Source organism: Phoxinus phoxinus (assembly GCF_949152265.1).
Source record: "Phoxinus phoxinus genome assembly, chromosome: 10".
NCBI classification, from domain to species: domain Eukaryota; kingdom Metazoa; phylum Chordata; class Actinopteri; order Cypriniformes; family Leuciscidae; genus Phoxinus; species Phoxinus phoxinus.
The window spans coordinates 10504167-10519702 of record NC_136885.1 but is presented as its reverse complement, the minus strand read 5'-3'; the positions used below and the strand labels follow the sequence as shown (position 1 = coordinate 10519702).

Genomic DNA, 15536 nt, shown 5'->3' with positions numbered 1-15536 from the left:
TTACAATGTGATTTGATGCACTGTTTGATTTTGTGTCTGTTTTTATTTTGTTGTTCTCAGTACCAACCTCCTGCACAGTGGTATGATCATAGACCAGACACCGATGACCAGGCGCTTTCTGGCTTATGCTCTGGCACAGCAGTTTTTTGGTTGCTTCATCTCTAGGATGTCCTGGTAAGTTGGTAGGAATGGGGAAACCATAGTAGTTTAATGTTTGTTGCCAGCCACAAAACTGCATATTGCAGCATTTTTGTTATATAGAATATTATATACGTTTCATACATGAAGGTTGCAGGAAGGTACTTTGAGCTTGCAAGATATCCAGTATTTATTGAACCAGTAACTCCTGGTTACATGAAGCAATGTTTTTGTTTCAGTAAGCATTTGATTCTGCCAAGCCAGGTTTATTATTTCTCTCTTTGTAATGTTTGAATTAATTTATTTTATTTATTTATTTTAAATCCTTATGACAATGGGATTATTTGGCAGGATTTTCCTCGCATGGTTTTAATAAAGCCACTATGCCATTTTGTCACTCTCAAAATCAACAAGATGAACCAGATCTCTATTTCTTTTAAAAACTGCACCACACACATTATGATTTTGTTCTCATATATTATTTTCATTTTGGTGACTTAAAGGGATAGTTCACCCAAAAATGAAAATACTGTCATCATTTACTCTCAAGTTGTTCTAAACGTGTATGAATTTATTTCTTCTGCTGAACACAAAATTAGATATTTTGAAGAATATGGGTAACCAAACAGTTGATGTACCCCATTGATTTCCTTAGTTAGAAAAAAATATACATATATATACTATGGAAGTCAATGGGGTCCCATGAACTGTTTGGTTACCGGCATTTTTCAAAATATCATCTTTTGTGTTCAGTAGAAGAAAAAAATTCATACAGGTTTAAAACAACTTGAGGGTGAGTAAATGATGACATAATTGTAATTTTTGGGTGAACTATCCCTTTAAGGCAACAAATTGTCCTTTTAATTCCTTATAAAACCACTACTCACCGGGCAACTGGGGGATAACCAATCTTCATGCCAAAAGCAGTTTTATTTCACATTTGGTGCTTGTTGAATGTTAATTTTACCCATTACTGCACACCCCCCATTTTGGCAAGTGGGGCATAAATGACATGAAAAAGGTTGCTGTTCATACGTCATTCTGAATAGACACATAAACAACATTATATTTAGAAAGCCAACACTTGAGAATTTACAATTTAAGACTCAGAATTACTGTTATTAAAATGGAGATATAGAAGCTCAAACATAAAAATATATTTAAACATAATTTTTTTTTTTTAAATGTATACCAATATGATGTGGTATAACAACTTATAATCACAATTAAAGTGAAGCCATATGTGTGGTCATGCTTCATTTAAAATCTGAGGATGATATCTCTATGAATTTTATGAGACATTTCTAAGACCATGTGAGTTTTAGAGAAGGCTGATAAGATGCTAATAAAACATTTCATTGCCCTTTATACTTCCATTTGCATTCTAATGTCTGATGAAGATAACTGTTCCATTCATGTGTCTATTGTTCTCATGCGACAAACATTTTACACCTCTGCCGTGAATAAGAACTAATCTTCATTATTCTTTTATCATTATTCTTTTGTTTGTAATTAGCCATTATTAGCCTTTATTCTGGCATTAAGACTTTCCTATTCACATCGCTTTGATCCCACTATACATTAGTCCACTTATTATCTGAAGTCTTTCTAAACGCAATAAAAAAAAGTGTATTCTTGAAAAAATTAGTTTATGGTATAGAACAACTCCTGGCACGACAGGTACATTAGAGCGATAATAACACATAATACAATTTAAAAGATCAATATTACGCTTTTACTCAAAACTCATTTTAAACCACCAGAATTTTTGTCATATAATGATTTTGAAATGTTATGTTAGCCTTTTTATATGCAGCTAATTGCTACACCTGCTTAGCATTTTTGTAAACATCCATTATTGATATGAAAATACACCAAATCGCTTGGAAATCACACACAAACGATATACTATCGTAATCGTGTGTCTATTAGCTTCTTGTTTCACGTTTAGAAATGTTTCTTTGGGTTTGTTTTTCAATAGAATATGGTCAAGCAAGATGATTGACAGCTCTTGGCCGAAGAGCCATGAGTCATAACTGATGCAAACCCGGAACAGGAGAGACAGAGCTCGCTCTTTCAGCTCTTCAGGTTGCATAATTCAGTGGGAAAAGCATAGAAATTATATTCTGTGTGACGAAGTATTTTGCAAATATGTGCATTATTCGACTAAGAGCCCTAACAAACGCTGTCTAGTGCATCTATGCGAACACAAATAACACGGAGTAGACGTGACAGAATTCATATCCATGTTGTTATTCTATTCAAAATATCAAAAATTACAGATTGATTTTGCACTCCTGACATAAATTATGAAATACTATTTCTTCAAATTATGAAATCACTGCAACCTACTTTTATCATAAACAGTGGTCAAATATCGAAGCTGGAGTCTTATTTTTAATTATACGTAGTTTGTCCTGATCAAGTAAGAGTGTGATGTTTTAAAGTGCAATGAATGTTGAACAACAATAATCTGGGGCCGTAGGCGATCTTTGTCTTTTAAAGGGGTTTATTTTGATCCCTGGCTTTGTATTCAAACTCCACATGGTCTATGAACATTACCATTGTCCCTGAGCAAGACATTTAACCCAAAGGTTACTTGAGCCTGTAATGTGTACTATTGCTTTTAACAAATCTGACAAAATAGTTATATGTCAGACTTGTTTTGTTAAAAAAATATGTCAGGTCTTTGAGGTAGAAATTATCGTGAAGGAAGTATGATCATCACAGAGTCTCCTTTAGCCTGATTTCACTTTTCCTTTTCACTGTTCTAGTTTTGGACTACTTGTTTCTCTTTCATTGTTTCATTGTCAAGCTTGGTAGATCCCTCTCTGTTTTGCTGTTCTGCATCATAAAGACGGTTTCTCCCATCGTGCTGGCTTTCTAACTGAAGTACTCTTTGTGTGTATGTGTGTGTGTGTCCCCGAGAGAGTGTGAGGTCCATTTGGTCTGATGCTGTAGTTCTTTGTCCAAAGCTTTGATTACTACTTACAATAAACTCCCTTGTGTGGTAAGTGTCTAAAATCAAAATCAGATGTGGAGGTTTCTATAGCAGACTTTATTTATTTATTTATTGTTTTGAGCTTGTACAAGCCCCAGCTGGAGAACTGAAGTTGCTTTGAAATGGAGAACAGTTGCCTGCCTGCAATTATTGGTGTTGTTTGATGCTGTTTAACCCTGTAATTGAAGACCGTGTTGGGTTTAGAGTGAGCTGTCTTTAGCATTGCCAATGAAATCCATTCAAACACACTTGCTCATGTCTTTGCATTACCAGATCGTGAGCTCAGATTTGAAAACATTAAAAACAAAATATGGCCTCTGTGTAAACTAAATTTGTGCTGTAGGATGATGTCACAGCAATTTGCAAAGAAAGTGAAATATGTCTTGGATGATTTTATTATGTAGAATATACTGGTTTTTTGTTGTTGTTTTTAGGATATAGGGCATAGATTTAAATCAATATGATTTGATTTTTGGATTTTATTATTTTTTATCAAAAAAATATTTTATTTATCCTAGTGACAGTGGGATTATTAAGCTTTCCTTGAAAATGAGTGCCACAAGTTTAAATCTAGCCTTACATCTAATTCTTGAAGTGTCTATCCAATAAAGAGGTAAAAGGCCTGAATATGGAGTGTGCTACTTCATTGTAAATAAATAAAACAGTTTTTTTTCCCTCTTTTGCACCTCACTTATGAATGTAAGTACTACGTTAACGTTATGAATGCCCATACGGCTGTGTGCATTTTACTTTCGCTTTCAAATTAGCACTAATTCAGGAGCGTCAATATCTTGATTGGTGGGTTCATTATTATCCTTAATGAAAAACACAACAACAAAACAGTACAATGACAAACTCGCTTAAATAGGCGCTTTTACATTTCACTTTGAAACCACATCTTCCGCCATCGTCTTGTCAGTCAAGGGTGAGATGAAATCTGACTCCTGCGTCGCTCATGCTGATTTGAGCAGACACGTTCAGTTTTTAATTGTATTGTCTGTTCTCTAACTGAACTAAATTATTTTTCTTACTATAAAAAATCTAAATGAAGGTGTATTTTATATACAATGTGTATTTTGAATTGCAGGTCTGATGAGTGGGTTTTGAAGGGAATTTCAGGATACATTTATGGCCTCTACCTGAAGAAAACATTTGGAGTCAATGAGTATCGTCACTGGATTAAGGAGGTATAAAGTACAGTGGTCGTCAAAGGAGAGATAATGCCCAAACATCAACTTTTTAAATGCTGAACTGTTTGTCTGTTACTCTCTTAACCTTCAGGAACTGGACAAGATCGTGGAGTATGAGCTAAAGATGGGTGGAGTCCTGCTACATCCCACCTTCTCTGGAGGAAAAGAAAAAGACAAGTAATAACCGCATCTCTATCATTTTTAATAAATTATACACACTCATCCAAACTTGCACAAAATATGTTTTCACACAGAATGAGAAAGTCTTTTTTCCTTTCAGTCCAACACCCCACCTGCACTTTTCCATCAAACACCCCCACACATTGTCCTGGGAATATTACAAGATGTTCCAGTGCAAAGCCCACCTGGTCATGAGGCTCATCGAAAACCGAATTAGCATGGAGTTCATGTTGCAGGTATAGGAACTGAGAACTATAGAAACAAGAAAGGAAGTGGTATATTTAATGGTGGTTACATCTTGAATAGGTTCCTCTCAAATCCTCATTTTTAGACCACCCACACACATTGATTTGCAACTAATTCTTTATATAACATTTTCATTGTCCTTATGGTTGATTTAATAACTGTTCAGTCTAAGGTCTTCAAATCTCTCTTCAGGTGTTTAACAAGCTCTTGAGTCTGGCCAGCACAGCCTCATCCCAGAAATATCAGTCTCACATGTGGAGCCAGATGCTGGTATCCACCTCTGGATTCCTCAAATCCATTTCCAACGTCTCAGGGAAGGACATCGGACCCCTCATCAAACAGTGGGTGTATCCTTCAAATGCACAGCCTTGAAGTTATGTTTCTTGATTTCTTTTGTGGCTCCTAAGAATACTTGATTCTGATTGGTCAGTTGCTGCTTTCTGCCATCACATATCTGCCATTAAAACAGTTTTAGTTGTGCTATGTCTCCTTTAAGACTTGTCAGTAAATGACCACTGTTATGATTGGTTAACGTCAGAGAGGTGAATATGCTGTCTAAAGTGGATTCATCAAAACAAACGTTGATAAAGTTGAGTGCTCACAATAAATGTGAGTGCTGCACATTTCACTGTAAATGCATCAGTCAATATTTGTAAGCAGCATGCGCACACATTTACCTGTGGATCAAAAATAAGCAAATTTGCATTCTCATCAGAATATAAATTTAGCTCACTCGAAATGTGAGGTTTGTCATTTTATAAAACTTTGTAAAAACCTGTATTTGAACCGTAAAGTTGTTAAAAGTCAGAATTGCGGGATGTAAATTCCCAATTGTGAGAAATAATGTTAGAATTGTGAGATAAAAAGTTGAAATTACCTTTTTTATTTTTTATTCCATGGCTGAAACATGCTTCCATACCTGGCTCATTGATTGAGTTTTATCTGCTTTTATAGTGACGCGCTACTCACATCCACGAACAGCACAACATTTGGTGATCTTTCCTGGCAAATTCATCTCTGTGAAAACACAAATGTTTAATTTAAAATGTTGCTTTTATCTTAAAAAATGTTGAGCTCAAGTTCTTAAGTATTGTAGTGCTTTAATATATTATTGCCGTTGACTCATCAACCTCAGAGACCAGAGTGGGGTGGTAAAATTCTTTGGAAGTTTTGCCTTCAACAGGAAAAGAAATGTTTTGGAACTGGAGATCCGTCAGGACTACACTTCGTCTGGCACACAGAAATATGTGGTGAGTGACTGACTGCAGAGAGTGACTGGTGTGAGAGAATGTACAGATGGATAAATGAGAGTGTTTCATACAGGTAGTGAAAGCACAGAAATGGTCTTCTAAGTGGTCCAACAATGATCATGTGCATGCTTTTGATTTTCATCAGGGCCCTATTAAAGTGACAGTGCAGGAATTGGATGGGTCATTTAACCACACATTGCAGATAGAGGAGAACAGTCTCAAGCATGACATTCCCTGCCACTCCAAAAGCAGAAGGTAGGACTTGCTTCCAGAACAAAGATCATGCCTGAATCTAATCAGTGTATATGCCTGTATATAATAGCAGGTTATTAGTGTTGCATTTAAAATTCTTCCAAGTCCAGCCCTTTGAAATAGATATAGGTCATTATCTTAATTTTTATTTATTTATATATATATATTATATATCATCTTACATTCTCTCTCTGCCAGGAACAAGAAGAAGAAAATCCCTCTAATGAATGGAGAGGAAGTAGACATGGACTTGTCAGCCATGGAGTAAGCTGTTTTTATGCTTTATATTTACATCCCATGCAGATCAATGAATGTTCCAACATTTTAGTGGGCAACACTTAGGAATTTCAATTACATTGTATAGCTCGTTTCCACCGAGCAGTACAGTGCGATTCGGGACGCTAAACCCTGATCCGGCTTGCGTTTTCACCGCCAACAGTACCCTTACTTGATAGGCCAGGTGTAACGATCAACGTCATTCTCGCACTAAGAAGAAAGCAACACCATAAACAACAATGGAGGACATCAGATCTTGTTCTTGTTCACAAAAACACAGCTGAAAAAGCATGCGCAAGTAACGATTCTCTGTCAACCAATTTACGTTCTGCAATGAGTCTCCACCCTTTAGGTACTGGGCTACTGTGCTAGTACACATCCCAAAAAAGTGGTACACTTTGAGATTTTGGTACCATTCACAAGTATTGACAATGGGAATAGAAGTAATTGCGTACTGTACCGTACCGCTCGGTGGAAATGAGCCAGTAGTTAGATTTAGGGCTGCCCCCGACTAAAGATTTTTCTAGTGTACTAGTAGTTGAGTTAGGGTTGTTCATTTAAGCCATTAGTCGACTAAACGCCTTTAGAGAGAAATGCAGCTTTCATATGAATTGCATAATCAATTCTAATTAGTTCATATAAAAGTGGATATTTCAAGTTTCTATAGATATATTTCTCATGTCTGTGAGGCAAGTAGCCTATACGCTGAGTTTCGGTTCATTTTTGTGACGTGTTTCCAGTTCACGGAGACCTAGACGGCAGAAAGCGAATCTTGTTTGGTTTCTTTATTTTACAAAAGCACAACGTTTCGTTGTTATTGTGTGTCTACACAAATAAAAGTAAATCTCAGATAAGAGTATAACTCTTATCTGAGATGTATCAGAACTTATCTGATTCTACGACTAACTGACTAATACAATTTTGGTGGACTAAGTCTTCTCTTTTTGACTAACGTTTAGTCGACTATTAGGAGGCAGCCATAGTTAGATTAATGCCTTTCAACAAGATTATTTCTCGTTTGTTCACTTGTTATCTTTCCTTTTTTTTCTTATCTTTCTTTCTTAGTTTCTCTTCTTCTTGTATATTCTTTTCTCTCCTTAATGCTAAATCAGCATATAATTAAATGCTAAATTTTGCGTAGACAAACTGTTAAAATATAATTATAAATGTGAAATATAAGCATCGTTATCTTAAGTATAAAAATAATTATTCCTCAATAAACAGATTAAGACCAATTATATAATTCCAATAGAGAATTGCTGTACATAATAAGTAATAATGAATTAGCTCTTAATTTAACCCGCTAATGCCCACAACACTTGTGTCAGCAGTGGTGTGAAGTAATGAATTACAAATACTCACGTTACTGTAATTAAAGGGATAGTTCACCCAAAAAGGAAAAATATGTTGGTCCTTTTAGAACAATGTGCCTTTAAGTTTGTAAATGTAAATGTACTTTATTTATATAGCACCTTACATCGACCACTAGGTGAACCAAAGTGCTTTACAACAGATTAAACAACAATTTAAAACAACCACACACCAAAAACACAAGTACAAAAAAAAATGAAAAATAAAATAAAATAAATATATATATATATATATATATATATATAAACATGCCACCACACTACTAGGTACTAAAAGCCACTTTAAAAAGAAGTGTTTTAAGTCTTGATTTAACAAGGCCTAGATCAGTAACGATACGCATCTCACTGGGTTTAAATTTTAAATTGTTTAAAAGTTTAAATTGTTTCCTGTTCAATGGCATGGAATACAAATCTAGTTCATGTTAGCTCACTATCTTTGGCTATTTCATTGCTTTTGGTGAGATAAACTGTTTGAAATTATTAGTGATTCTCATGTCTTTATCACAAAACAATGAAACTGCCGCTATCTCTTTTTAACCCATCTCTGTGTGATTTGAACCCTCACATGAGTTTCTAAAGGTTTTTGTATTCTTTGCACTGTTCTGAACATCGCTATTTATGTGCAGCAATTGTATGTGCTCGCTCAGTGTTCATTAAGGCCTTACTACTGATTTTAAATCTATTTTTTTGTCATACATTGATATAAAATTGTGACTGGTGCATAATGAAAATAACTATCATCTTTCCTCTCTGTAATAGTCATTCCATGTTGTTTTGGAAGTAGATACATTTTATCACTGATAAGTGATGTATTTTCAAAAATTGTCAGTCAAAATTAAACCTGTTGCAGGATATAGATATTCTTTACGTTTATCACTGTAAAGCTGCTTTGAAACAATCTACATTGTTAAAAGTCTATATAAATGAAGATGACAAACAGGAAAAGTGAATTATGTAAGGGGTTAGAATCCCAGTACTCACTACTCATGCATACTTTTAAATAAGCTACTCTTTTATTCTTTCTCAAGTAGTTTTTTTTGGACAAGTACCGGTACTTGTTGTTCTACTTGCAATACATTTTTTTGGAAATGAATGATACTTTTACTCCAGTATATTTTTCAGTACTCTTTCCTCCCCTGGGGGTCAGATCTTTAAAAGCCATATCTGACTGTGATGTTAAATACAAACCACCATGGCTGATTTAAGTCATTTTAGACATTCAGACTCTGATGGTAAATAAACACTACCATGGCTTTTACATTTGTAATTATGTCTTATAATTATTGTCCTCTTTATATTTATATATATATATATATATATATATATATATATATATATATATATATATATATATATATATATATATATATATATATATATATATTATTATTAATATATATATATATATATATATATTTTTTTTTTTATTATTATTAAAGATTAAATTAAATGTAATATTCAACAATAATATTGATCTGCCTCCTTGACTCTATTATACAAGAACTGAACTTAGCTGGACGATGACATCCTGGTTTACTCCAGAGCGGTATATATAAATAACTAACTAAATAACTTTTTTTAAACAAAAATGAAACATCACTGAACTTACTTAAGCTGGACTGTGACGCTATTTTCTTCTGGAAACAAACTTTTTTGCATTATTCCATTATCTGCTTCGAAACAATCTGTATTGTTAAAAGCGCCATATAAATAAATGTGACTTGACTTGACAACATGACTGGTGAAACTTACATAGTTTTGAAAATTTTGCTGGAAGATAATATTCTTGCTTCAAAGCACAAAGATTTGTGATTTAGTAATTCATACATCTGACATTGATTGTCTGTGCGTAATAATATGGAGATGTGTGAGAGAGAGATTTGTGATGGCTAGTGTGTTCTCTCAGATGTCAGAGCAGGAAGGGCTGCCACTGGGAGCTGGAGAGATCAGCCTTTCTCAACAGCATAGGGTGAGGATGAGGAGAGAAGGTTACAACCACTGTACACAGCACTGGGAGCTCAGGCACTGGTTAAACAGGTTCAGATAGAATCTAACTTTGTATCCTTTTTTTATTTTAACCTCCATTTTTTCTAATAATATCCTTAGTCAGAAATTAGAATCCATGGCAATTCCAGGCTATAGGAAGGTCCTTCAGATTATTTTTAGTCCCAAGTCAAAGAGAGCTTGATTAATTTCAGCATCGTACCTGCAACAAACCATTTTCCTCTGTTTTGACGTCACAGTGCTGACTCTCCTCTGCTGTGGATCCGCATTGATCCAGACATGTCCATCCTGCGGAAGGTAGAGTTTGAACAGGCCGATTTCATGTGGCAGTACCAACTGCGGTTTGAGAGGGATGTAGTGGCCCAGGAGGAGGCTATTTCAGCGTTGGAAAAATTTTCCACTCCTGCATCACGACTTGCTCTTACGGATATCCTAGAACAAGACCAGTGCTTTTATAAAGTCCGCATGCAGGCCTGCTTCTGTCTTGCTAAGGTAAGACAAGTATTAAGCAACACAACCACTTACAACTGTGATGATGATAAACAATGTTTCTTTTGCATCTAATGAGCATATTAGACGGATTTCTGAAGGATCATGTGACGAAAATGCCCAAGTAATGACGGGAATAAATTATATAAAAAAATATATTAAAATAGGAAAGGTATTTAAATTGTAATAATATTTCACAGTATTACTGTATTTACTCTGTTTGATAAAATAAATGCAGCCTTGTTGAGCATAAGATACTTTTTACTGCTAAAAGCAGACTACAGCTGGCAAGTTATATGCCTAAATTATCGCAGAATAACGATGCGCAACATACCATACTTTGCTTGTACTGCGAGAGATGGTAACACTTTAGGGTCCAATTCTCACTATTAACTAGTTGCTTATTAGCATGCATATTACGGTAATAGGATATTGGCTGTTTATTAGTATTAGTATTACTTATAAAGCACATATTAATGCCTTATTTTGCATGACGGTATTCTACATCCCTTAATGATACCCAATTCCTACCCAATACCTAAACATAACACCTACCTTACTAACTATTAATAAGCAGTAATTAGGAGTTTACTGAGGCAAAAGTTGTAGTTAATAGTGCCACGAGTTTGTTTATAACTTTAACGTGACTAATTTAACATAAATGTGGCAATTAACCTGCTTACATTACTGTTAAGGTCAGTTAACACTATATAGTTTCCTTGTTGTGCAGTTTAATTCCCATGATGTTTGAAATTATAGATTTCATACAGTACCCATAACCATAAATTAACTGTTTACCTTTGTTAGATTGCTAATTCCATGATGAGCACCTGGAATGGGCCCCCAGCCATGAAGTCTATCTTTACACGCATGTTCTGCTGCAAAAGCTGCCCAAATATCGTCAAGACCAACAACTTCATTAATTTTCAAACCTACTTCCTGCAAAAGGTAACACCTGATTCTTGTCCTCAACCAAAGGTATCATAGAGAACAGTTGGTCCTTGCGAACCCAGTCATTCATGTCAGGGATGAAACATCACTGATGAAGATGAGGACGCTCTTCCACAGGAAGAATGCTAGAGGGTGGTTCCCACTGGTACTTCAGTGGCTGATAAATGTCTGTTTTTCTTCATTAGCAATTAGTGTTTACTTATTTTGTGCTAGATAATTATTGCAAACTCATTCCCTGCCATACAATTTACTAGGAGTGGGTTGAAAATATTGATTTCACATGAACTTGAACATCATACGAATGTCTCATGTAATCGCGCAATTAGTGTTTCTTTCAACCATGGAAAGGCATCAAAAAACAGCTTGCAAACAATGTCACGTAATATAACATTTACCTGTTATTTTACATTTGATTACGGTTTCTGAACCTGAAAATCTTGATACACTGTTTATTTAAATCGTATCTTTGTTCGGTTGTATATTTTGTGCGTTTCACTACTGTATACTATCGGATCAGTTTATTATTTTCAAATGTTATTACTGTCCTTTATTTGCATTTCTTAAGTTGTCACATTGCACCAATCACCATTTTTATTTTAACTTTACTAATATATACAACCACAATGGTGTGTTTACTACAGTATATGTGTGGTGATGACCCCTAATCCCATTGTCTCTTGCCCTTGGTACTTACCTGTTGTCATAGTTAGTCTTTTTTTGCAGTTTACAGTGTGGATGTTTTACGCTTTTTTGTGGTGTGTATTGAGCTGCAGTGCTGGTGAAACAATATTTCCCTCAGCTGTATACTGTATATTGCTAGAATGATGCTAAAGTAGACTTGACTATTCTTTTCTTGTAGACTATGCCTGTGGCCATGGCTCTGCTCAGAGATGTTCAGAACCTTTGTCCCAGAGAGGTCCTGAGTTTTATTCTGGACCTCATAAAGTACAATGACAACCGGAAGAACAAGGTAATGACAAGAAACAAGAAAAACAATTTGTAGAAAGCATATGTGTGAACGTATGTGAGCATTTTTGTGAAAGGTATAAGGCTAAATGCAAGTGTTCCAATTGAGCTAATGCTGAAAGCTCATTGCTTTTTTATAAATAGCTGTAATTATTGACATAAATTTCTTGTCAGCGGAAACATCACAGAACAGTTGTAATTATGTGTTTTTCTCACTGCAGTTTTCTGATAATTTCTATCGTGCTGAGCTGATTGATGCCCTGACAAATTCACTGACTCCTGCCATCAGCATTAATAATGAGGTGCGCACAGTGGACAACTTGAATGCAGATGTTCGCCTGATCTTGGAGGAAATCACACGCTACCTTAACATGGAAAAGCTGCTGCCAAGCTACCGTAACACCGTAACAGTCAGGTGTGTATTCCCTTCACATCACCTTGAGGGCCTAAGCGCAGGTTTCCAAACCCTGGGTTGTGACCCTCGGGTAGTTTGCGAGACTTAAAAAATGGGTCGCCAGGATGATTTACGGAAGATGGAGTTACATTAAAAATAAAATAAAAATACCCCCACAAAATTAATAAAAATATAGTCTATAGGCCTATTTAAAATGAATATATATGCAAAATATATTTGACTTAAATAATTAACATAACAAAAAAAAGTTGCTGCTAAGTTTGGTTTATTTTTGTGAGGCGCGGCGCTTTACAAACAAGTTGACGGAAAGGAAAATGAGACGACAAAAAGGGTATACTGATTGATTTATTTATTTTACTAAAGCACAGTGTTCTGTTTTATTGTGAGTGTACTAGTGCTGTCAATCGAATAAAAAAAGTAACTAGATTAATAATAAAAATATATATATGTGATTAATTGCGATTAAGATTTTTATACATTTTGCAATGTAATCATTTCACAGTTAATCTCCAAATGAATGTAGAGACAACTTAAAGACCAGCTTCTGATGTCTCGATGAAAATGTTTTTTCCCCCAATTTTAAACTTTAATTGTAGCCATTCAACATTATTGCGTATCAATGTAACGCTGGCCAATTTAGCATCCTCAATGTCTTGGCATCATAAGTATTATACTTACACAGAGTGAATTGCATGACCATATTACTTTTTGAAGTAACTAGTTAAGTTACACATTACTTTTAAATTACCCCTATTATGCATCAAAAGTAAAAAAAAAACTTTAATTTTCTCACTATCTCACTAACGTATCTTTCTATACATTGCACATCACCACATTGTTCAATTACTATCAAACGACACGCGTTTTGCGAATCCCACTTTGAACTCCGAGATTTGAGAAGCAGTCGTTTGTGGGTGTGTTAAGTTTTTTCCGGGTGGACAACTTACAACATAGGCGAGCATATGCAAATGTATCTTCTAGTGACGTATAACCGTAAAGCAGTAGGATTCTAAACAAAACGACTCGTAAAGACTCGACTTTTAGGAGAATTTAACTTTATTTATCGTGCACTTTCAACTTTAAAACTTTGCAGAACGTTTATATTCACAAATGGCTATATTACCCACTTGCAGTGTTGCTTGTTTGTTTGTTTTTTAAAAAGAAGAGAGTTCTAGTTTTGGTGAACTTTTGTCCCCTGAGTCCTATTCCTCTGCAATCCAGAATAGTAGCACAGCTGAAAGGTTTGATCTGCACCATCAACTGTACAGGCGTGAATTTGCATTTCCTTCAGCTTGAGGCTTATTCATTTCACTTATGGTGTGAAAGGGCCTTTACATTTGCCAAAACTAGAACTCTCCTCTTTTTTTTAAAACAAACAAGCAAAACTGCTTATACATAAATTGTATGTATAATTAGTATACATGACTAAAATTATATAATATACTATTACATATGACTACAGTCATTATTATGTGAATAAGTTCATTGCTATGAACCACTGTGGAACGTATTTACTAAGCTTAATCATTGTGTAAGCTTAGCTATAGATGAATCCCTCACCCCCACTTTGAACCAAAGACATTTTTTACCCCTTGACTTCTTATTTATTTTATTACTCAAAATCAACCACTGAGAATCTTACTGTTTCCCTATTTTGTAATTTATTTAATTAGATTTTTAAGCAATTTAAACTATAGATCAAATGGCAACAAAAGAAAAAAAACAGAGATAGAGAGACCTGAAACCTTAAAAAAAAAAAAAAAGACTAATCCTAATCCACACTTTCAGTGTTTCAGCCCTAATAATCTTTAGGAAAACAATACTTGTGATGTTTGTATGTTTGGCTGTATAATTGTTTATGTATGGCATGTAAGCTAACAGGTAATGCTAACCAGTTAAACCTGGAGCCTTTGGAAGTGACAAATGCAAAATAATCAAACTTATATTTCATTTTTTTTTTTTTTTTATAGCCACCCTTTGCCTAGATTTAATCTCTGCACTCTCTGGGCACTCTCTCAGCCACAATCTGGAGATGCAGAAGTTTTAATCTGTGCTGGCCAATTGTCCATTAAATAAACCATCAATAATCATTTGTAGGCACTTAAACAAAACTAAAGTATTTTAGCAGAAGCTTTTAGATATTGAGTCCAGACTTTTTCCACCTCCACTTATTTGCATCTGTATTTTTTTATTGTTATAATTCTGTACTGTAGTTGCTTACGGGCCATTCGCATGCTACAGAGGAACGGCCACATCCCCAGTGACCCCAGCCTGTTCAAGGCCTACGCTGAGTATGGCCACTTTGTGGATGTGAGGGTTGCAGCACTGGAGGCTGTAATAGACTATACAAGAGGTACACACTCTTTTGTTAAACCACTTATTCTCTTTCCATCCTTCTCTTTCCTTTTTCTTGTTATGAAAACTTGGGATCATTTAGTTGGTCTGGAATTACTTGGTCTTTTTTTAAGTCTGCATTGTGGAGGCTGTATAGCAACTGTTCTTCCCACATAGTAGGTCTCATTGTCAATTAAATTGAACCCAACTTCATTTTCATCAATACAGCAGTAAATATACCTTTGTCGAATACGAGGAACTATTAAAGCTTATACATGAAACCTTAAAAACATGTTTATTTCTCTTAGTTTTGTATAGTTAGTGACACATTGCCAGTTAAAGTTTCATGTGGAAAACGGTGTTGAAATGCCAACCACGATTGTTGTGGGCGAGTCTGTTCAAGGCTTTCCAGTAAAGCAATATAAATTAAAATAAATAAATATAAAAAATCAGTGATGAAAATATATATATTTT

General features: G+C 34.9%; 1 protein-coding gene across 2 annotated transcripts in view; it reads left to right on the top strand.

Annotated features, from left to right (window-relative positions):
- taf2 (TAF2 RNA polymerase II, TATA box binding protein (TBP)-associated factor) overlaps positions 1-15536 on the top strand; it is a 39875-nt gene that overhangs the window by 15840 nt on the left and 8499 nt on the right. Inside the window, exons 8-21 of one of the 2 annotated variants that reach the window (XM_079625825.1) lie at positions 61-174; positions 4227-4326; positions 4421-4506; positions 4610-4745; positions 4948-5102; positions 5891-6005; positions 6151-6260; positions 6456-6521; positions 9810-9872; positions 10147-10399; positions 11204-11344; positions 12207-12317; positions 12535-12728; positions 14942-15081. In XM_079625825.1, coding sequence (XP_079481951.1) covers positions 61-174; positions 4227-4326; positions 4421-4506; positions 4610-4745; positions 4948-5102; positions 5891-6005; positions 6151-6260; positions 6456-6521; positions 9810-9872; positions 10147-10399; positions 11204-11344; positions 12207-12317; positions 12535-12728; positions 14942-15081 — 1784 coding nt within the window. The remainder of the gene's footprint in view (positions 1-60; positions 175-4226; positions 4327-4420; positions 4507-4609; positions 4746-4947; positions 5103-5890; positions 6006-6150; positions 6261-6455; positions 6522-9809; positions 9873-10146; positions 10400-11203; positions 11345-12206; positions 12318-12534; positions 12729-14941; positions 15082-15536) is intronic. The other variant, XM_079625826.1, reaches the window with a different exon arrangement.